At 42.5% G+C, this 22,565-nt stretch overlaps 1 protein-coding gene across 2 annotated transcripts in view; it reads left to right on the top strand.

Moving 5' to 3' along the window:
* LOC124188032 (calcium uniporter protein, mitochondrial) overlaps window positions 1-22,565 on the top strand; it is a 73,443-nt gene that overhangs the window by 16,022 nt on the left and 34,856 nt on the right. For both annotated transcript variants that reach the window (XM_046580295.1, XM_046580296.1), the window contains exon 2: window positions 13,665-13,806. In XM_046580295.1, the coding sequence (XP_046436251.1) occupies window positions 13,665-13,806 (142 nt within the window). The remainder of the gene's footprint in view (window positions 1-13,664; window positions 13,807-22,565) is intronic.

Here is a 22,565-nt window from a genome sequence, read left to right on the forward strand (position 1 = left end):
ATCTTGTAATTTCCGGCCTTGCTGCACGTACCTACAACCTACAACCTGTTCAAGCCTCCGAAGAATCATTGTAAAGTAATCCTTGCGAGCTGAGTAAGATGTTTGCCAAGTATTCTCAGCACCCCTTCATCCATCCGACCTCCGCACCCACACGACCTGACCCAAATCGTTTCACATAAATTTAAATTAGTAATCCGTTGTGGCTTACGTTGGCACGGAAACCCGGAAGTCCTCGATGCCGTCTAGACTCTCCGTCGAGGACCATCTGATGGTGACGGTTCATCAGAGTCCATGGAAACTAGCTTGCATCGGTCACTCAGTTCAGATTTAGAGAGAAATTTTATCAGAAATCTCGTCGCTAAGTTTTCGTTTATTTACTACAATCACGTGTAACCATCTCATCGTACAATAAAGAAGAGAAATGAGCGTGAAAAAGCCTGGACCGCAGAAATTCCGGCTCTGGTGTTCATTCGATAGTCCATGTTCTCCGAATGCACTGGTCTCAGTTTGCACTTGCAGACCATTGTGCTCGTTACATGAGGTTGAAGTTAGTCACGTTAGCGTAACGAAACATGAGGAAGAAAATTATTATCGAACAATTTTAGAACGACCTTCAAGGAGTTGACTTTTCAGAATAAGAGTATGTTTAGTTTATCGTGGTTTACTAAATTATCGACATTGCTAAAGATGCAAAGTGACGATCTTTCCTGAACATGCATCGTTAAAGTAACGTTGTAACGTTAACGTTATCAACTCGTTCCTCATCTCGTTCCGGGTACCTACACTAGAAAGCTCTGGTGGAATGTTAGGCTCGAGTCCGTTGATATTCAGCGCGTCCTTTGAAACCGCGGCTTTTTAGAATTCAACGAAGCGTGCCGTTAACACGTTGGGGGAAAATGAGTTCATTAGGACTCGAGGGATTTTGAGGTTTTGGTGAGGAATTGTTAAAAAGTTGAGGACAAGTTGGCCGCTTGAGGTGGAGGATGATGTTGGAGGATTACAGCCGGGGACAAGCCGTCGTTCGTGTTTACGTTGCGTTGCGTTACCCCGCGGTATATGTCAGAGGGGATGTTCCAGAGGTTCCAGACTGCGGACGCTGCGTTGGGCGCCATCGCATCGATCTGCTATCCCCGGCCAAAATTCTACGCAGAAATTATACCTGTATACACACCCCGTGGTATCGCCCGTCTTTCAAGTCTCCGACACGCACGGATCACTCTGTGTTTTCATTTTTGTTTTCCTTTTCCCTTTCTGCCGGTTTTCCGCGAATTTTCCCCATCATTCACTTCGTCCCTACTTCTGTAACAGGCTTCTTTCTCCCGGGAAAAAAATAGTTTCCTCTTTCATTTATTGGGTGCGCGTGTATGTTAGGTACTTCTTTTTCCTGCGATGCTTGACGAACGTGTTACAATTTTCGTGAACACTGCGATTTTTGGTACTTGTACGAATCGGTTGGGTAATGGGGTTTCGAATATTCTTTTTGGAAGATGATATTTTCGGTTTAACTTCGGCGCTCATCGTGTAATTGCCAGCGCAAATATAGGCGTCCATGTTTACTTTCACTCGGATAACGTCAGAAGTGGCGTTATTGCTTTCAGTCGAGGAAAAGTTCGATTGAAGGTTTCCTTGGGTTTTTTTCCATCCACATAAAAAATTTGACCGTTTTGTTGAATTTTCTTCTTATTATCTTTTTTTTTTCTTCATTTACTCATTTCCCTCGAGTGTCTACAGTGTAATTTGATGCCAAGATAACTCTATAGTGATACTAAGTGAGGTGTTCTTAAGCACAAAGATATATGTTTTGGGAAATATGATGATACTTTTTTATCGACTATTACAAGGTAATATATTCAAATGGAAAAATGACATTACGAATAAAGACTCTTGAGTTTCACGACAAATCGTTTGAAGTGAAATGTGAGCTTTTTACGCGTCGACAGAAATTATATTTCACAACGTTTTCGCGCAAATATACAGAGGGAATAAAACTTGAAACATCATTGAGCCAAAGCCGCGATTTCAGAGTAACCTAAAACCTGAAAAGTCGAGAATAAAACTCAAGAAAAGGCAATACCTAAGTTACAATACGTTTGAGCTTGAAACGTACGCTTTACTTTTCATGCATTCAAAGTACTGGTAGTTAAACCGAAACTGGAAAGATATTACCTACAGGGCGATATACCGTAAAAAATGCTGCTATTTTACAAGTCCAAAGGGAGACGCGCGTGTAATCGATTGACACGGTCAAAGGTCAACCTTGTGCAGGATGTACGGGCAAATTGATTGAACGCCTGAGGAAAGCGACGTCGTATATTAATAATTGCGGCTTTTCCCTGTTCGATTAACCTGAATAAGTCGCAGAGATGTAAAATTATCCGGTTGAATTTGGAATTATTTAAGATCTAGTGAAAAATTGACAAGCGTCAGGATGTGAAGTATGGCATCCTTTATGCCTGTCGGTGGATAAGACATTCCTCAACATCCCGTGAAAGATAAATAACCGGGTTGATATGTGTGAATGCGTTAGTTCGGTGAAGAAAAGGTATATTCTGAATTCCTTTACGCAATGAAAGCCTTCCACCTCGTCGGTTGCGTCTTTAAGGCAACTAAATCATCCTCGATAAAAGGATAAGGAAAAGGAAGAGCGAAAATGGAAAGTAAGAAAAGAAAGGGATATGGGGATGAACGACTAGGCCCTTGAAAGTTTTGGAATCGTCCAGTTTTCATATTGAAAAACTTTTCCGCTGAGAGATGAACGTCGGTTCAATATTTATGAAGAATGTATCACATCCGCATCGGGGATTGATCTATCTGTTGGCAAGGTAGATAGAAAGCCTTTCTCAGTGCACGGCATTAGCACTTGAACTTGGTGGAATAAAACCGTGTAGAGTGTTTTGACTTAAGCTCTTCACTTACCCCTTTAACGCTTATCGAGATCTTGAGAACAAAGGCAATGGTGTACGACACAGGATTCACGTGTCGGATATCTTGACGAAGTGCTGCTTTTACTCCAGGAGAAACTTTAGATTGCGATTATAACCGTATTGATCCACCGAAAAAGTCTCAGTCACGTTTTTTCAACACTTGAGAAGAATTTCCACAATTTTTGCCAACCCTCGAGCTTGGATACAATCGAGCATGGTCGAGAAGGCCTGCTCAATGTCTGAGAACAAACAATTTTGAACATTACCCTCTTTCAATTACCACTAAATGGTGAAAAGCGGCTTTACCATTTACTGTATCTACCCTTAATTACTCGCGGCTTCTTACTGGTCGACGAAGCTACGGAAAATCGTAGACCGTAAAGAAGCTAGGGGACGGTTTACGCGCAGTTCGTAATCACCGAGTCCAATCGCAGATTCACTCTGGGGAAATTTTAACTTTGAATGCGTCGTGGAAGGAGCGGCGTTTCCACGGGATTTATACGGTGAACGCGTCCTTGGAGGTCTCCTTTCTTCTCCCTGTTCGTATACTACAGTGCTTTCGACGTTAAATCAGATAAAAGTCAGGATGAGTGTCTGCGCGTCGCCTCTCACAGTCAGGAACAATCGAAGTGAAAGCGACTGGGCTAAGACGTTAGGTTCACATTGATGTTAGAATTCGGTAGGTGAAATGGTATGTTCCTTGATGACGTTAGCTCTGATCAAGTCTGTTTCACGTTACGTGCGTGGAATATAACGCGAACAACATCGTGTAGGTACCCATAATTTAAACTTAAGTACGACCAATTTGCATTCCTTAAAATATTCTTGACAAATTTATCGTTACTGATACCGCGACTGTGGTACTGACACCGCGACTGTGGTTGGACAATTGGAGTCTCGTTTCCACGACACAGTTACAATGTGTTTGGTAGATCGAAACTGCTCTTCTCATGTAAAAGCGAATGTCAAAAAAAATGAACCCGCGGAGTGATGAATTATCCAGTACATATTCGCCCCCGACTATTCATCTCAATTACCATCTTGCGGCTCTCACCTTCATACCTCGACCATATCTTCCTCTAGCTCATCCCATTCTCCTCGCTCTCTCCCTTGTCTCGCGTTGATCATTTAAGTACTTGGGCGAACGCGCAACCCTGAGGTACGCTCTGCAAGATAAACTCAGAGACACTGTCGTGAAATATTTAAGTCGCATTGCTTCTGGAGGGCTGGAGATTCCCTCTGGCAGTCATTGAGGAACGGTGGTTTTCGAGCTCCTTGGGAACCGGAAGTCGACAATGGCAGTCTTGCGTGCAGCCAAGGTACTGCAGGGAGTGCTGTCTCGGTGAAGCGAAACTATTGTCAAAGACGACGCGGGCGACCCTTCGGTCATTAAAGCTTGAAACTACATCCTCGCAGTCCTACTGGTTTTGAGGTTAATCTAATCTCGTACAGATGCGGATCGGAATCTAATGATCAGATGGGTTCGGTTAACGGGGCTTAAGCTTTGATGAACCCACGAACTTTTAGGACATAGCTTCGGGTAATTCTTGACTAGAAAGACCGGCCGTTCGTCGAAGAAGAAAAAAAGGAAAATGGTCTTCAAGTATTATTCAAAGCTGCAGCTGTTTTTAGGTACGTACGGAAAAAGTTAGTCGAGGAAATATTTTCGCCAAAACTTGACGTGTATATCACATGTGTATGCATGCTTCGAGAATAGCTGAATACGCTAAAAGTGAAAACAATTGATGTCGGAAACTGAACGGATTCAACTGCTGCTTAAGTTTGGGATAGTTTGGTGTCTAATTGTTTAGACAATATCCTTCTGCCGTAGGATAAACACGAGAATCTTTGAAAAGCATCAAACTTTCGATCAGTAAAAGCAGAAACGAAAAAATAAGTAATTCTGGGCTGATTGATGACTCGAACTCAAAGAGTTCTCAAGTCGGAGTGCTTCGGCAACTATCATATTTTTATGTACTTTTTCAGTCTTTGATCCTAATTCGTCGAAACTACTTTGAACACTGATCTACTTGATCATTCTTGTGTGATGCGTTACATCTGAAATGGTTTGGAGAACTTTCGAACGTTTTGTTAATCTTCTACGGAATGAAATGAAAGCACTGAGCTTGGAATTAGGTGGTAAATTTACCCTGACGCGTACTCGCCTTACGATTTCAAACTCGCTAAAAGATTTGCAAATATTTGAGGCGCAAAATTTATTGGGGAAACCCGCGCGAATGGATGTCGACGAGGACCTTAGCGTGTTTATGGCTACGCCGCGAGCCAATACGCGGATGTTATAGAGCCATATATCGGGACAGGAGAATCGATTGATATTCGTACCATTATATTTCCCTTTAGAAACGGGACACTTGGGAACACGCGTGTTGCTTTCATCTCCTTGCCTCAAGCTCGGGAGGCAAACAAGAACAAACATTTGATTACGTTCCAGGTCTGCACTCCGACATCCAGGCTGCGTGTAACGCCGGCCATTTTGCAAGCTTGCGGGCTTATCCTTGGGTGAACTTCGTTTCAGTTTCACCGCGAAGACCGAACGTCACTGACCTTTTGAGATCACTGCTAATTAACACTTGGAAATAATTTCCTGGAGCGATAAGTTTTGCGGTTACAATTCCTACGGCGATGGATGTTCCGGAATTCTGAGATAATTCTCCGCGTAACTAATTATCAGCAGGTAAAGTTCGGGCATTTCGCGGCTGATTATTCGAGCCACGTTTTCTGACACTAACCGAAAAAGGAGCGATCAAGAGGAAAGTGCTGCAGTTCATCGACTATCAGGGAGCCTCGCTGCTCTTATCTTTATTCCTATCTTGGGAAAACCTTTGTGCTTTTGCCGAATTTACGGATATTATTCTCCGGGGAAATCCTTTGCTTTTTCAAGAAAAGAATGAGATTAGATGACCTGACGAACACAGGCGCTTCGGTGGTTGTAAGTACACTAAAAACGACTGTCCTCCCAGTTCAATTAAACAGTACAACGTATTTACAATTTAAGACTTGTCTTCGGTTGTCATAGAATTTTCCATGTCGTACAGTCTCGCGTCTAGTCACAACGTCATAAAACGATGATAAATTTTCCATCGGTTCAAAGTTCAAAGTCTAAGGAAGTATAAATGAATCGTTAAATCCGTGCAATTTTAATATTAACAATGACTGCTTGAGAGGACAAGTACTAAGTGTTAGTGATCGTGACAGGCGTTCGAAGTTTTCATTTGAATTAAAAATTTCAATACCGATCTGCGGTAGTGAAAAAAAAGTTACTGCGATTGACGCGGAACACGGGCTAATCCCTATATAAATGTAGTTTAACACACGGTAAGACTCTTTTACTTCAGAACTTTCGTCCGCCGGGGATCATCTCAGGTTCAAGGCTTATGAAAGTTGTAGGTAGTAAATTAAACTCTGGAGATTTCCCTAATGAAAACTACGGTATGCGGAATGTGGAAGAAAAATAAGAGTTTTCGAATTTTGTCGTTTAGGTTATATCTTTTCGTTTCGGTATAGATATGAGGATACCAGTCGCTTGTCTTAGCATTTGGAAAATGTAGAGATTTTTGGTAATGCGATACTTGTATCCAAGCATCTATCCATCTGTTTACGGAATACCCTCAATCGAATTCCTTCAGTCGAGTTGAGTTTCGTGCAAATACTCAAGAATGTCAACTGTACGTAATAACTATCACCAGATACGCGAAACCCGCGTCGTTTCTTTCTACCATTCGCACATGATGCTAGATTTTTTTCTCCTCTCATCCACGCTGCGAGATGGATGCAGCGGCCATGCTCGTGGATAAAATTAAACTGTGAAAACTGGACAGAGTACGAAAAATGTCGCAATTCTGTACGAAAGAGAGTAAAAATTTTACCGATAATGTTCGCGTCGCATCGTGAAAGTGGGAGTGAAAAAATGGGAGTGAAAGCTTTCTTCGAAATGAGATAAAAATTCGAAAATAACTGTCGAGTGTGAACCGCGTCTTGCATCTCGATAAAAAAAAATTATTAAAATAAATTCCGCAGAGAAAATGTTCTTTTGATATCGAGCACCTGACGTGGTAAGTCCTGGCCAATTTTCTACTTCAAAGCTCATAACGTTACCCGCACTTTTCTCTTTGGCGTTATTGCCGTGCTCAGTCTTTGTATGTCAGGCCGCTCCGGACAATAAAGCAAGCGCTTTGCAGTCGAGCTTTCGTTTCAGGTTGGTTCTATTTTTTTTTTTTTTTTTTATCACCGCAGGCCAACTAGCATCCGCATAATTCGTGCAAAAAACCAAAATCACGCCTACCGCACGTGCGGAATGCAACCGAAGTTTTTCCCCACTTCTTGAATTGACTTCATTTTACTAATGTACGGAGATCTTGTGTTTTTTCGTTTTTTATTTGCACTACCGTTCCGTCAGAGGATAGTGAAAAGCATAGTATTCGAAAGTATCAACATTGGAAAGCGCATTTTGAGAAGCGATTTGGAGTTTTATTGAAAGATAGTTGTGTAACTTCTAAAACTTTTACGAATCCTTTTCCGACCTGACCTGAAACGCGAATTCGGAAGAGTTACGTCTCGTACGCTTGCCATCTAAGTTCTGAAAAATGTAGCTCCACCCGGAATTTTTAGGTCATACCCCAGAGTCTGGCACCCTTCAGCCAGCCACAGCTCACCTAACTCGGAGTTTCTCCCTGCCGCCTGGTTTGTTTCTTTGGTTCGATATTGGCCCCACCCTACGCGCGTCTATGCTAACAGGAACATCAAACGTAGACTGATAAGATGTATCTACAACTATGTATATTCGTGTACCTACGACCCTCTTCAACGTTTTTGGTATTTCTTTTTCGGCGAATAAATCATCAGGTGACGTTTGAAATCTGTGCTAGCAAATTGCGAATACATATATATATATATATATATACAGATTATATATATATGTATGTATATGTATAGAAGATTGATATTTTCGATGAAAACTTTCCCTCACTTCAGTCGGGAGTTTGATATTTTTTGTTGCTAAGGAGAGAGATATGGCTCGAGCTGTAAAAGAAACGATAAAAGAACGGTGGCGAGTTGGTTTTTTATGCCTCTATTCTTGTAATTTTTTTTATATTTAGTTTTCATCCCTCCTATATTGTTACAAAATCGTCGGGGTTCCACGACTTTTTTCAAAATTGCATGACGAGATTTAATGATCTGCAAAAATAGCGACAGCATTTACGACGTCGCCTGCAAGCTGTACGTAGCTCGTAGAGTTGTATTTTTACTTGATGACTCGAGCCCAGGTCTCAGAGCTGGGTCGGATTCGGTTTCGTGCCTCCCACGTGGCGACACTGAGTCTAACTTTTGTTTTGTTGTTTAGGTAATTTGAGAAATCTCGGAACTCCAACAGCATCCATTCGTGTTTTTTCTCTCCCTTTGCATCTACCACCAAGCCGAATACGAAAAATTTTGCCTAGGGTATAACGCGAAATTTGTATCATCTGTACACCGACTTGGAAATATTTTATAACCCGGTTTGAAAATATCCTCACGAAATCTGATGCTTAAAAAACAGCTCAATGTAAATTACTAATGAATAATTTATACAGGGTAGGTACAAGGGTGAAACGTTACCGCAGGGTAGCGTATAATGAAATGGAAAACTGTCAAGAATCAACGTCGGCTCTTTTTCGTACCGTTGATTAACTCAGTACTTGACGGGTACTTTATTGAATAGAAGTCTTCAAAAGAGCAGAAAAGATTTCGTCCGTAATAAATCGAATGAAAACAATAACGATAGTCGATGAATTATCAACGTATTATCAATATATTATATGAAACATCAATGATTGTAGTAAACCAGGTCTTAACTCTGATCATGGCCAATAGAAATTGAGCTCGCAATTTTTGATGCGTAGAGAAGACAATACCCTTAATTATAATCCATTCTTCACAGGTTCATAATTCTGTGAACGAATAATACCGTAGGTAAATTATCATTAGCATCATTACTATGGGCGCCCGGAAGTCTAGACGAGATGCTGAGGGAAGAGACAAGAGGAGATAAATGCCATTGCACCGCAGCAGTGAATCGATAAAGAGTCCTTCAGAAATTCCAGGCTATGCCGCACCTGCCGTTCAAGATGCATGGAAGTAAAATCCTGAGGTTAAAAAATAGCGTAAAAACTGTTTTAGCCAGTGAAAGATTGATCCCGTAGCTACCTAGCGATACAAAAAGCTTCGAAGCTTGAGTGCCCTGGTTTAGAAACGCTCGAAGTGCTTTGCCAAAACGACTTGTCTCCTTAAATAAATAAAGAGACATGTTAAATATAATCCATCTGCCCTCGCCGTTTCGCAGCAACTCGTCTATTTCAAAATCGCTTTCCACCCGCCCACATCTCGTAATGAAAGTAATTATCTGTCAATTGTGACCACCTGATGATGTGTTTCATGATCAGAAAGCTCGTCGTTATCAAGCCTCTATGAATTTGCCGTTAGTTAACTCCCCGGAAAATTTTACCTTGGATTGCGCAACGACTTGCGTATTTTTCTTGTGTATTATATCTCGTGCGGAGGAATCTTTTAATAACATCGACTGCACCTGCTGGTCGAATTTTAAGAAGAAAAAAACTAAAGTTATATCCACGTTCAGGATGTCTTGAGAGCTTTGAGAGTACAGGTTTAGAAGTGAATAAAAATAAATATATTTAAAAAAAGATGTGGAAAAGTTTGGAATACATGCTTCGGATATGTCGGCAGAAATTCTGTGCTATAAAACAACACAGAAATGAAAAACTTTCGGCGGATAGTCGTGTTAATATCGAAATTGCGTTCGCTATTATTAACCCTCGGTGACCGTCGCTGGATATGTCGATAAATAGGGACGTATAATCAGAATTGATGAGGCGAAGCGTGGTTGGCGGAATCGAGATTACCAACCTTCCTGCACTATAGCTACTTTTTCACGTCCGGTGGGAGACCCGACGAAAATAACACGCGGCTCCTCTCCAATCGGCCGAGACGCCGGACCAAACAATTCATTTCTCTCCTCCCACTTGGTGACAAAGTACGAAGATTGATCGCGTGATTCGTCTGCAAATATCTCAAATCGATTCGCCGTCTTCTGCTTCGATAACCGAGGAAGCAATCCTCTGGTAGTCTGACTTTAGTCGATTCAATGAGGACCAGAACCAACTTCGCTGTGCATGATCTTTGACTCTGTGAAATTGGACCCGATTTGAAGGGAGGAAAGCTTCACCGTTCGATCAGCGTCCAGTTTCGTTTCAACGAAATCAGAAAGAATCGTTATTTTCTTACATCAGGCAATTCCTGAAACGGGGTGGTAGAGATATCTTGAAGGTACACTTGATACGCCTTATTACAAAAGAAGTGGCCACTAACATGGAGGAATTACAGCATATTTTGCACGATCTACAAATCGGTTGACACCTGTCAGATTTTAAGAATTGCTTAGCCAAAGTCACCATGTAAAAGTATTGAATCTACGAATTTTACTGTAGGATCTCCAATTTCTAACTTCTGCAATTGTTGCGTGAATCTGTTGAATTACAGGCTCTGCTGCACTTGATATTGCAAAGTCGGAGGGTTAGGTTCAAAGATTTGCAATTCATTAATTGTTACACTACGCCACTTGTCTCTTGGGTTCTTCAGAGAGAGAGAAAGAGAGAGAGAGAGAGAGAGAGAGAGATAGAGAGAGAGAGAGAGAGAGATGGTCTCGAACCAATCATTCGGCGTCGAGTGTGATCCTCAAAAATGGGGAGTGAACACTCGGAGCTACTGGCACGGTTTTGTCAATAGCGGTATTCACGCTCGAATGAATACCAAGCCCAAATCACATGCGTGGATACACGCGAACCCATGTGAGGCACGCTTTGTACACAGTGGGGTGCACGCGGATAGCTGCTTCTATGCGTGCTCAGGGACTGTTATCTTCCCGGATAGGCCAACCACACTGCAAACAGACTTTGACAATTAATTGTTCTCAAATTCGTTCTCGTGCAAACTCATTCAGGTACTTTGTTAAGCCAGAGGTGAGGAAAACTTAATTTGCAAAGTAAATAAACATACGATTTTGCAGGATAGTCCAGATATCGGATTAATCACACACATTTCGTGACAATATCACGTGATTCCGTTATCGCATTTCGTCGAATACTCTTGTGTTAATTTATAACTATTTAATGTTGACGATGGAGGAACGAGCTCAGTAGAATCGGTTTTTTTTTTCTCGCCAGAATCGACGCGGTGATTCGACGTTTCGAACAATTCCACAACACTTAATTCCCCTGAAGATTCGCAGTTTGCGTCACATTGGCAGTTGATCGTACGTTCGAACCGCTGTTTCTTATCCTCACTTTCATTCTTGGCACAAAGTCAGGCTTTCGCGTGACGAGAAGTTGAATTTCATAAATTCAATTATTTCGCTTGAATATCCTCCGCTCGTTGTGAACGTCCACCAGCATACGGCTGGTCTGGAGACACTCGCTTAAACTCGTAGATTATAAAGGGCTCCGGTAGAACCTGATATCACTATTGTACAAACCAACTGGATCAGTGACGCGCTACCTGCGCGGAATGGAATTCCGAACGTGAAGGCAAATAATGTGTTATTGACTTGACTCTGTCGAATGTGGTCAATTCGTGAGCGATGTCGAACCGCCTACCCAGTTGACGGCACATAATATGCGGCTGTCGCCGAGGGGGTTATTCAGTATTTCGTGAAACTCCACGCTCCCCAGAGCATATGCGATGACGTTGACATTCAGTGGTAATTTTGAATTTTCGTTTCTTTTTGCGTTTCTGCGATGTCTCGCTTTGAATTTCAAATTCGCCATTTTGCAGAGCGACCCTTTTCGGTCGGTAGGGTAACTCCCAAACTAGAGGTTGTAATCCCGTGAGTGAGAAAGAGCTTTCCAGCAGCTGGTTCATCCTAACCTGCAACGCGGAGAGTGTAAATCCTTTTCGAATCAAATGATCCGTCGAATACCGCATTTGGTTGGGATCAACCGAAAACTGTAGTGTATTCAATTTATATCCGGGTACGTGCGTCCTTACTTCATCCTTTACTCCTAGGGCTCTTCGTGTAGCTAGGTACTAAAAGTAGACGTGTTAAGCTACTGATAATTGTCCGTAACCAAGCGGCGTACTGTGTTCTCATGCAAATTTGTCCAATTTACCCCACACGTATTACGTTCGACGGTGACAGGCTGCGATAAATAAATCCAAACACCCTGAGTAAATGGTGGGCAAGCTAATTTTGAGGATAACGAATAATATAATTTATACCAACAATACACGCCTATGTTAGAGATCGTTTGATGTGAACATGTTACGAATGTATTAAAATTTATAACCAACTTATATTCAGTTTTACTTTGGTGCAGAGATCCGTTTTAAATCTTATATTGTTCCCGTAAATTCATATAATTGCGGTTGAAATTCTTTCGTTAAAAAATTTCCGGTGAATATCTCTTTTCTTGCGATATTGATTTTAATTACATATAATCTCGTTCGCCCACATCAAAGCACCTCGATTAAAGCTCTTTTATCATTTTGATTAACGCATACCAACCCACCCTCCTCACGGTAAACGTCAAAGTTGATGAAAATTTGCAACCCCTGTTGTTATTTTTTTCTGACGATTGTTATTATAATTGGAAGAATTCAGCATTTCGAACACACCGGTATTCGTGAAGAAAGACGCCCTGCCTTTAAACTCTCGAAATTGATAGCTTGAGAAAATTCTTTAACGCCCTTAGCTTTGATAGCGTCGGCATAACTTCCTCTACCCGCGCCCTTTTGTGTATTTCTTGGTTGTTTTGCCGCCAAGAATAACAACGTTGTTCCATCCCCAAGAATATCCTCGCGTCTGCTTCCCGGGTAAATGTCAGGGGCTGAGAGAATAAATTAGAAACCGTAATAACTTTCCTCCGCCTCGGGTCTCTTGTGTCCTGGATTCCGAGGTCACTCGGATAAGAATTGGCATTGATTATTTCATTGATCGAGAAGCCGAGTGACTGATTGAAAACTGATCCGATTATCGCCTCTCGCCTCTCGCTCATTAGATTCGACCAACAGTTGCACCGACGATGAGACGATGAACATATCATCCAGTCGATGTGAAAATCATCCCAAATTAATCGGCTAGGTTACACAAACCGCTTTCCACGTCGGTGTTCACTTTAAAATAAACTCCAGCAGTGAACGCGTGATTCGTTAATCATCCCTCGATTCTCACTCGATCGACGAGGCGTTTCGCTTTGTTTCAATTGGTCAACAATCCAACCCTGTACTGGTCATCACTGACACCATACAGCTCCAGAAGCTTGGACACGTAAGGTTAGAGGATTCCAAACTACCGGAGGCATTGGTCGGTGATTACAACGCCTAGGTACACTTATCGGGTGCATCGAGTATACGTCAGCTCGATAACTCCAATTATCGAAGAGCCTGGACACACTGTGTTAACTAAATTACAACACATCCCTAGAACGTTTCGCACGTTGCACCATGACGTGAGATAACTGTTGATATTGCTCCAATTTCCTGTTGATCCTAACGCGCAAGATCCAACTTCGATTTCGGCCAACTTTGTTGGTATGTGAATATCATTAAGGAGTCGGAATCAAAGCTGCATTTGAAGCCAAATTTATATCTTTAATGTAAATTAGGTTGTCAACTCTTGGTATATATGTGTGCATTTTTTTTTTTTTACGAGAAAAAACATTTGATTTTCAGGAAACTTGGTGCAGGAGATGGAGAAGCGTTTCGAGACGTGGACTGGCCACCACTGCTTCCTCATTTTCATCGAGCCTTGAACCTAGTCTGAAGAAAGAGCCGAAGGATAAGAAGACTTTCGCAGATACTCCGGAACTTGTCGGTGAGTTTTCGTTAGATAATTAAAAAGCTAATTTTACGAAGTTCTGTATAATGCAGCTCGTGCTGAATCAACTGCAGCAATTAAATCGAAGTGTATTATATATCGTGTAACAAGGAAATGTTTCATTGAAGCAGTTTTTCTCCGTCCGTAATCGTGCTATTCTCGATATTGTATTTTTTCTTGAAACATCGGCAGGCTCTTTGTCTTCATTTCAGACGTTGCCGTAATTTTTACAGCCAGAAATGATCTAGTAGCAGGAATCCTTCAGCTACTTGAATTTAAAATTATGATCCCAACTTGGAGTTCACTTGAGACCACTCCACGGTACTTTAGCTCTGTACCACTTTACTAAAAATTCTCGACATTTGCAGTCAATTCTTACCCTCGTGATACTACAGAGTGAAAAGCTCGCTTATCCGCCGTTTTCTCTGTGGGATAACGCGGGTGCGCCTTTTAACAAAAAGCGCGTGCCTATCTGCCCCGAAATCAATCGCAAATATTCACTGCCTTCCCCCTACTCAGAGACTTCGGATCTAACCTTGATCCTTTACGTCTCTGTGATACCGACTCACAAAGAGAGGAACTTGATCCCCTCGTGTGATACGACTTTGATCAATGATTAATTGATGCTAGACGATTGCACGAGTTACGTCTCGATCACGCGAATCGGCAGCATTTACTTTTTGCGCTGCGGACAACGTCGAAGTTCAGTGAATTGCTCAAACCTGACGATCGTGAAAAGTGCAGTTGAATAAATAGGTGAATACAATTTCAACGTGCTTTGCCAGTCGCCTTAACCTCGTTGTAAATCATGCAGTATGCCGTGCAAACTCCTCGTAAACGAAGGAATATCAACTCGCACGCAACAACTTTTATCACGATATTTTTATAAGACCACACGTATGGCAACCTGCGTACAATCTCTAGGATCGTTTAATCTAATTTTTTTGCTTTTGGAAATTACCAGTACCATTGCCTGCGATTGAAATATCAGTAGATCGACTCACGTATCACATGATATTCATTAACACTTGCAAAAGCAATTGCGATGATTTATTACCGTGTTATTAAAATATGTCCGGCGATAAAAACTCTGGAGGCGATCAATGCTTGGGTCAACTCTTGCAAATGGGGTTAATGATAATTAAAGTTTTCGTTACATTCTAATTATTTTTCATGTAAGAAACTAAATTTTTCACAACGATGAAAAGTGAAATGAGCGGTACACGAATCAAGCTCTTTGAACTCATTCTGAATTATCATGTCACAGCAAAATCATTCGGTTGTTTTAAAATCCCAACGTTGTCGACTGTATCGTGACCCAGGCAGTGGGACGTAACTATTGTATCAACGAGTCAATTATAAATCCAGGCAACCCGGAAAATGAAAAGCTTGTACCCCCGAGACAGCGAGGGTAGTTCTCTGAGGGGTGACTGAACCCCAAGGCAACGGGCCGTTCTGAAAGACAGAACGCAAAGATGCGTGTGTCACTCGAGCACTCGCATTCAAAGTTCGGGATTGCCTTGACGAATATGTCGGAAGAATAAGACTATGTACGTACACTACCGAAATGTGGTAAATGCGGGAAAAATTTGTTCCGCGCGCAGAGGGCGCCACCGGCAATCGAAGCGGTCAAACTGAAAATCGGAGCGCTCGGCGCGAGGGAGGATTACAAAATTATCACTCATCGCGACAGGTCGCTAAGCGGGACTCGGAGCAGCCGATACACCCGGTAACACCAAAGTTCACGTAGTTTGTCTGATTTCCAGAATTTTAATCTGAAAATCTGTTTGAAATATTGATTTACAAAAAACTCGAAGTTACATTTTTCTCATTAATCGAAAATATTCAAGTTCTTCGTATCAACATTATTATAAACTTTAAATCGCGTCTATAGGTAAAATATCGGGAAAGTCAGGGTATAATACAATAAAGTTTCATTGAAACGATTACGTGAATGCAGAAGTGGCAGACTGGTTGCATTGCCAAGGCGCACTTATAGAAGGAAGTACCTCTACCTTTGTACCTTTACAATGCGAGTTGTTGAAATATGCAGCCAACCTCTGGGACAGAAGTATAATAAGGTATACATGTGGCTCGATAGTCTCGAGTGGTAAGTGAAAAAGAATTGTTCATAAATTCTGATTCTTCGTGTCCTCACCGTGAACGCTCCAATTCCTCTGCCGTTTTTTCACGTCGCTGGCTTTAAACTTAAACGCAAATGGAAAACGTCTTCCGGTTCGTCTTATACATTCGCAAAAGTAAACGTTGACTCACTTCGTCGAATTTAATTATTAAAAATTGTCCTGTATAACTTGGCACTGGGTTCTTTGGCTTTTACTTTTAATGAAAAATCTGACTGAGAAGAAACAATCACGATAATATTCCGTTCTATTTATTATTATTATTATTATTATTATTATTTTTTTTTTTTTTTTGCTTGATTTATCTTGTGGAATTGCGCACGTTCGCGTATCGCCACGAATTTCCCAGCATTTTCAGCCTGGTGGTTATTTTATTGTATTTCTTACGACTCTGAGAGCACTTCGTTGTCTTGCTCGGTCATTCAGTTAGCTCCAAGTCGTGGTTTGAACAAAGACTCTAGACGACCTTCAATGGGAGCTGTACCTACCTTTCGCTCTCACGGATAGAATTGTAACAGCCCTTGATGATCCTTTTTATCGTTGTATGATATTTTTGGAAACCTTCTGAAAGCTTCTGGAGAAAGAAATAAAATCAACGGAATCAGCGAGAGTTTAATCTAGAATATAGGTGATAAATCATGTTGGAAGGAGTTCGATGAATCGATTGCGGTCTCTCGATTTAGGTATGCTCGCTGAATTATTTCCGTACCCAGCTTCGAGGCGGTTTCTGGGATCGTTGCAGTTGTAGAAAACTATACTGAAAAGATCACGAATCAAACGTTATAATTCACAGTATCGCACCCGGGTCTTTTTTCTCTGCAAGAAACCATTTATTTTTACTATTTCAATTTTATACCTTATATTTTTTTCGTTTTCATAATCTAAGTTACATAACATGTCGTACAAACGAATCACGCCATGCAAATATACAATATACTTGTTCAAGTACATCTGTCATCAAATGTCGTCAATTTTTGAGCGCCAAGATTATTCGTCTAACCGACGATAGATTATCTGTTAATTGCACTTACTCATTATACTTCTAATCCCATTTCTCCAGACGACATTGTACGACGGGGTTTGAAATAATTTGGCGCATTTTTCTTTTTGCCAATCTTTTATACATAATAAATAATAGAGAATTTTACTTTACAGAAATTGACTAAAATTCTCTCATCATACGTTTATAGTACATATCGTATATTTACAGTAGTTTATCTGTCCGCCGAACGATGAGTGCGCCTTATTCAAGCAACCGGACTTACACTTCTCATTTCAGGTTTAAACATCGTATACCGCAACCGAGACATCCCAAACGTTGTCAAAACAAATAATACTTATTCGACATTTGGGATGACTGTGGCAGGATACGATGCTCAACCTGAACAGGAGAGCTGTAACTCCGGTTGCTTGAACAAGGCGCACCCGTCGTTTCGAAGGTAGAGAAACTCACTGTGTAATATACACCTGAAACGCTGATGGTTCGGGAAAGATGTCAGTTTTATGCAATTACCATAATGTACCTTAATATTGTAATATGACTTATACACAGTGCCTTCCTAAAATAATGACGACCATCAGGTTATGCCGTTAACCTTTGCTAATTCGCATCACTCGCGGTATGACAATAATTTATATACCTATAGCAACTGAAATTGTACACGTGAAATGAAACAGTGTCGACAAATGAATTCTAATTTTTTCTATCGTTGGAATTGAGACTGTCTTCCAATACTTCAAATTCCTCGAAATCAATTTCTCCGAACTTGCATTTCTTCTCTTGGATCGGGTCGTTAACTTGCCACTGGTTAAACGTGCTGTTGTTAAATTTGTTCGCGTAGCATTTTGCGTCTTCTAATTTTCCAAGCTTGAAATCGGCCTTGAAAATTTCCGGCTCTTTGACCTCCTCCTTTTTCGGCTCGAGTCCGATCACGATCGGCGGTTCTTTCTTTACTTCCGGTTCGATAATCTCCTCGGCAGCATCGTCCGCTTCCACGACCTCGACGTTGCGCCCTTCCATTATCGGGCATTTTCTAAGATCAGAATTTGGCGTGTACTCGATACGCGAAGCGCCGTTCGTCTGCTCGCCGATTTTCTTGCTGAATTTATCGCGCTTTGATTGGTCGTTGACTAGTCTACCGGCAAGCTCTAACCTGCTGTCGCAAGAGTTGCTCTTCACCAATCGAAACTTGACGTAATCCTTGGAAGCTTCGTTGCTCTTGGGCTTATTCCTCATTATTTCACGCATTATCTTCCCTGTTATAGGCGGCGATATTAACGGGCTGTTACAGGTGTTCACCACCTTCCCTCCGTAGTAGGTGACCGAGGTTCCGCACTCCCTTATCTTCTTCAGGACGTCCTGAGACACCGAGTGCCCAGGTCCGTTGTCGATATCGTCGTCGTCCTGACACTCGTCCTCGTCCTCGGACGACGTGCACTGGACTCCACTACCGGGATCGGTGTCGGGATAATCGCTGGATACACCGCTGCTAACGCTCCCCGCGTCCCAGTTGTGAAGGTACTTTATCCCCTTGTGCTTTGAGAGTCCGCTGTCGCTGGGCGAGGTCTGTCCGCTCCTCGCCTCGAAGGCCTGGGCGATGATCCTGGTCTTGGACTCACTCCTCGGGCTTTCCATCCCGTCCTTGTTCGCCGCGTTTTTCGCCCTGCTCGAGCTCCGGGATCCGTCGGCTTTGTCCGATCCATCGAAGCTCTCGCTTATCTGTCTGAGGTCCTTCATGCTCACTGTTTTCCTCGTAGGACTGTTCCTCGAGAAGGTCGGATCGGGAGTTTTTAGTTTCAAAGTCCCCTCGAACATCTTTCTCACGTTTCTGACCGTGTCCGGATCGGGCAGTTCGTCGTCGATCAATTCCCTGTTAACGCGTATCGGGTGGTAAAAGAAGTGCCGCCTTAGGCCAGCCTGCTTCGGGCTCTTGGGCGGCTGGTTTCCCGCGTTTCTATCACCCTCCACTTTTCGCTGTTCCTCACACTTTTTCTCAATAGCTCCCGATATGCGGCATGACGAAGGGTTCTTCGATTTTCCCCCGCCGCACCTCGTCGACGTCGTCTTTCTCTCGACCGTCTCGGCCCGCACAGGTTCGATTATCACGACGTTATTGTCGACCAGAAGATCGTGGAACGAATACTCTTGGAGGTACTGCATCAGCCCGTCGAAAACTTGTTCGTTCTTCATACTGCCGAACATGTTCTTGCTGAACAAGTCCGATTTCATTATCTTGTACCTTATGTGATCGAATTCCGGACTGTTTTCGCTCTTCGCCGAGCCGTCGACGCTGCAGCTGAACGACCTTGAGAGTGCCGAGTGGTTGTTCTCGGTGTCGTTCGCCACCGCTTTAGTTCCGTCTTCCACCTCGTCGATTCCGTCCATCGACTGCCTCCGCGTGTCGCTCCCTGACTCGGATCCCAACCCTAAATCGGAGCTGTCAGATCTGGCCTCGAAGCCGAGACTGCCCTTTACCGCGTTGCAAGCCTTTCCAAACATGCTTGTCGTATGGTTTATTATTCTTCCGAATTTACCCTCCGAGCGTTCGCTCTTGGCTTCGCCGTTCACCTTGCACTTCGTTTCGAAGAACGTCTTTACGTCTTCGACCCGGACCTCATCTTGGCTCTCGTTCGTCTTATCCTCGTTCGACGAGAGTTTCGAGTCGTTCGTTATCACGCAATCGTTACTCTGCGAAATGGTTCCATCGGTTTGCTTATCGGAGTTCATCGCTTCGGTCACATCGCCAATTTCGATTACCGATGTCCTGTTACGCTTCGTTACGTCGTTGTCGATGACCTTGAGCACCTGAGGTCTACGCGACATTTCCTCTTGATCCTCGGAGTCAGATATCCAAATCGATTTGTAGTCCTCCGCCTCTTCGATCCTTCGGTAATCCTTAACCGGTCTCACAACCGCAATGTCCGCCCTGAACTTATCTTGGTCCGAATCGAGGATCAGGACGCGTTTTTCTCCAGATTTTTGGCTAAACACTTTGTCCGAAAACCCTGTCGCTTCTTCGCCAATCCTAGATACATAAATAGGGTCTTCTTCACCGTTCTCGGAGTTCGAGAGATCGTTGATTTCTTTAATCTTCGACGCGTTCAACGCCTCAGCGATATCGGGCTCGAGTCCTTCGCTATGCTGATAAGAATTCTCCTTTTCCCGATTCTCACTCCGCAATTTGTCAGGATCTTCTATCCCGTATTTGTCTTCGTATTCGTCCGACGACGATTGAACCTGGCGATAGTTCTTCTCGAATAATTCACGATTCCGTTCTTTTTTTTTCGCCTTAACGCCGTTATCCGATCCGTTTCTATCGTCGAATTGCAAACGGACGTTTGACAACGGTAGGAGGTCCAACACGTTGAAGTACTCGAGCTCTTTGTCGTCCTCGAATAATACACTGTCCAAACTTCGGTGCTCCTTTCGCTTTCTTTTTACCTGTGAAACGATTTAATTTCAGTGTAAAGCTATGCAAGAATATTCGTTGTACGAGAGTAAGAATAATGTCGAGCCGATAAACTGACCTGAGTGTAAATGCAGTCTATACTCCTGTTTCCCTCCGTTGACCAATTTTCTTGGACGACATCGACAAGGCCCGAGACGTTGTCCAAGTTCTGGATGCTTTGGTAACGTTTCGGTGCTTCGGGCCACTCGAGAATGTTGAGTCGATCTGGGTTATGATTCTGTCGCGAATTCTGGGGTATGAAATTTGGCAGCGAGACGTGAGGATCGGACACCGAATATGTGTCGGAAGGCAAACGTGATCGGTACACTCTTGGATTCGAGACCTCGAATGATTCGTTGAGGTGTTGCTGGCTCTTTGAAAGTCTGCAATCGAAAGTTAACAGGTATAAACCCCCGGTTAATGAAGCGGCAGCTGTATCCCTGTACCCTCTTGGAATTCTTAATGCCCTCTTGAAATTTTGATACCGAAGTGAATTGATCGCCTGAGTGATCTTGAAAGGTGACGATTAACGGCTCAGTCTTGGGAATCAATTTATTCCAGTCTTAATTGGAGAACGGGTGAAACAAGGGTCTTTGTAATGAATATATCGATGTCTTGCTACGAGGCAAAACTAGATCACAAAGAAAACTTGGCAATCATTTCGTTATTTTTCATTGATCGGAACGCCCGTTTCAATATATTGCCGAGTTTGCAGTGAGTTCAATGTGGAGAAACGGAACGACTGAACTTTACTTTCCAGAAACTTTGTACCATTGTTAGAACTGTGGAAGCTCGATACACGAGGCGAAGCAAATTTAGTAGAAAGGTAATCGGGAAAGGCGTAGGAAAAACAAGGAATCGAAACTTGAGAGCGGTCAAAGTTTATTATCAGAAAAAGGTTCCTTGGAGAAAAATTTTAGCTGAACTTACCGCCTCGCTTCGTGGATACCCTAATTTTTCACCGGAAGAGCGTGACTTCAAAACCGTTATATTAATGAAAAACGTGAAACGTGTCAGGTGATACCGGTAAAAGACGTTAATCGATACTCTTTCCTGTTTCTTGCTAATCGCGTCTTTCACTTAATTACTAAATTCACTAAAGGAAATGGAAACAACCTCCACTTTTCAGTCACGCCTTGATTCGAATAGTATAAAGAGTGTGACATGCGGAATTAAAGAAAGAAAAAAAAAATCTGCTTCTTCATCGCCCTCTAAAGTTCAATAAGGGTTTCACCCTTTTTCCTCGGTTACATAACTTTCGCCCGATGTGAGTATGTGGAGGCGTTTTACATGTATAACGTACAATCAGGCACGCGAATGGATCCTTAGGAACGAGTTTCGCCAGGAGTTCCGTATCTTACATAGTTTCGCAAAGTTTATCAAAATTTAACGATCGTACTGTTTCGCTGTAGTTCGAGAAAACCTCGCCGTTGTTTCCGCGAGGAAAGGGGCACGAGAGGTCAATTAAATTCATTCGTCTCTCACCAAGTTACAAGGAGAGAAATTCTGACATTTCCATGAAAACCCGTCGCGATTTTTTTCCTCTGGCTTTGTTCATCGGTCTTGTGTAACAGTGTAACAAATGAAATCTGCTCGTATCAGCCGACATACCTGTTTGCAGAACGCAAAAAAAAAAAAAAAAAAACGAAAAAACGCAACCGGATATCAAGCCTTGAGAGCAAGAGCTTAGTAAACATGCAAGAGAAGTAATTCGGAATCTCTCTGACAGTTTTGCCTACCAGGGGCAACTATACCGGAGTAGTTAATCCTAAAAGCTGCTATTTTCATCAAAAGTTTCTCCTAGTTTACAGGACTCTACTGTAGATACAGCGACGCTCTGTCATATTTTATTCACGTGACTTCAAATTCTATGCCGACTGAAGTAAACTCATTGACGCAATCTAACTTTATTAAGCTTTGCCCTCAAGTCAGTTCAACGTTGCTTCAAAATAGTGCGATATACGTTCAAAAGTACATGTTTTGCCTTAACCTACACGGCCCATATCACGTTACAGAGTACATTCAATTATCTATACTTTCAAAGTTCGAAACTGACCGCATAACGACCAGGGTCAGGTTTGCCCTAATCGCTACTCCGAGATAATTCCACTCGCATCTTCATCCCCGCGAATTTCATTTCACCACAAAAGCAAAATGGTTACGCGCG

Source organism: Neodiprion fabricii, chromosome 1 (genome assembly GCF_021155785.1).
Source record: "Neodiprion fabricii isolate iyNeoFabr1 chromosome 1, iyNeoFabr1.1, whole genome shotgun sequence".
Taxonomy (NCBI): Eukaryota; Metazoa; Arthropoda; class Insecta; order Hymenoptera; family Diprionidae; genus Neodiprion; species Neodiprion fabricii.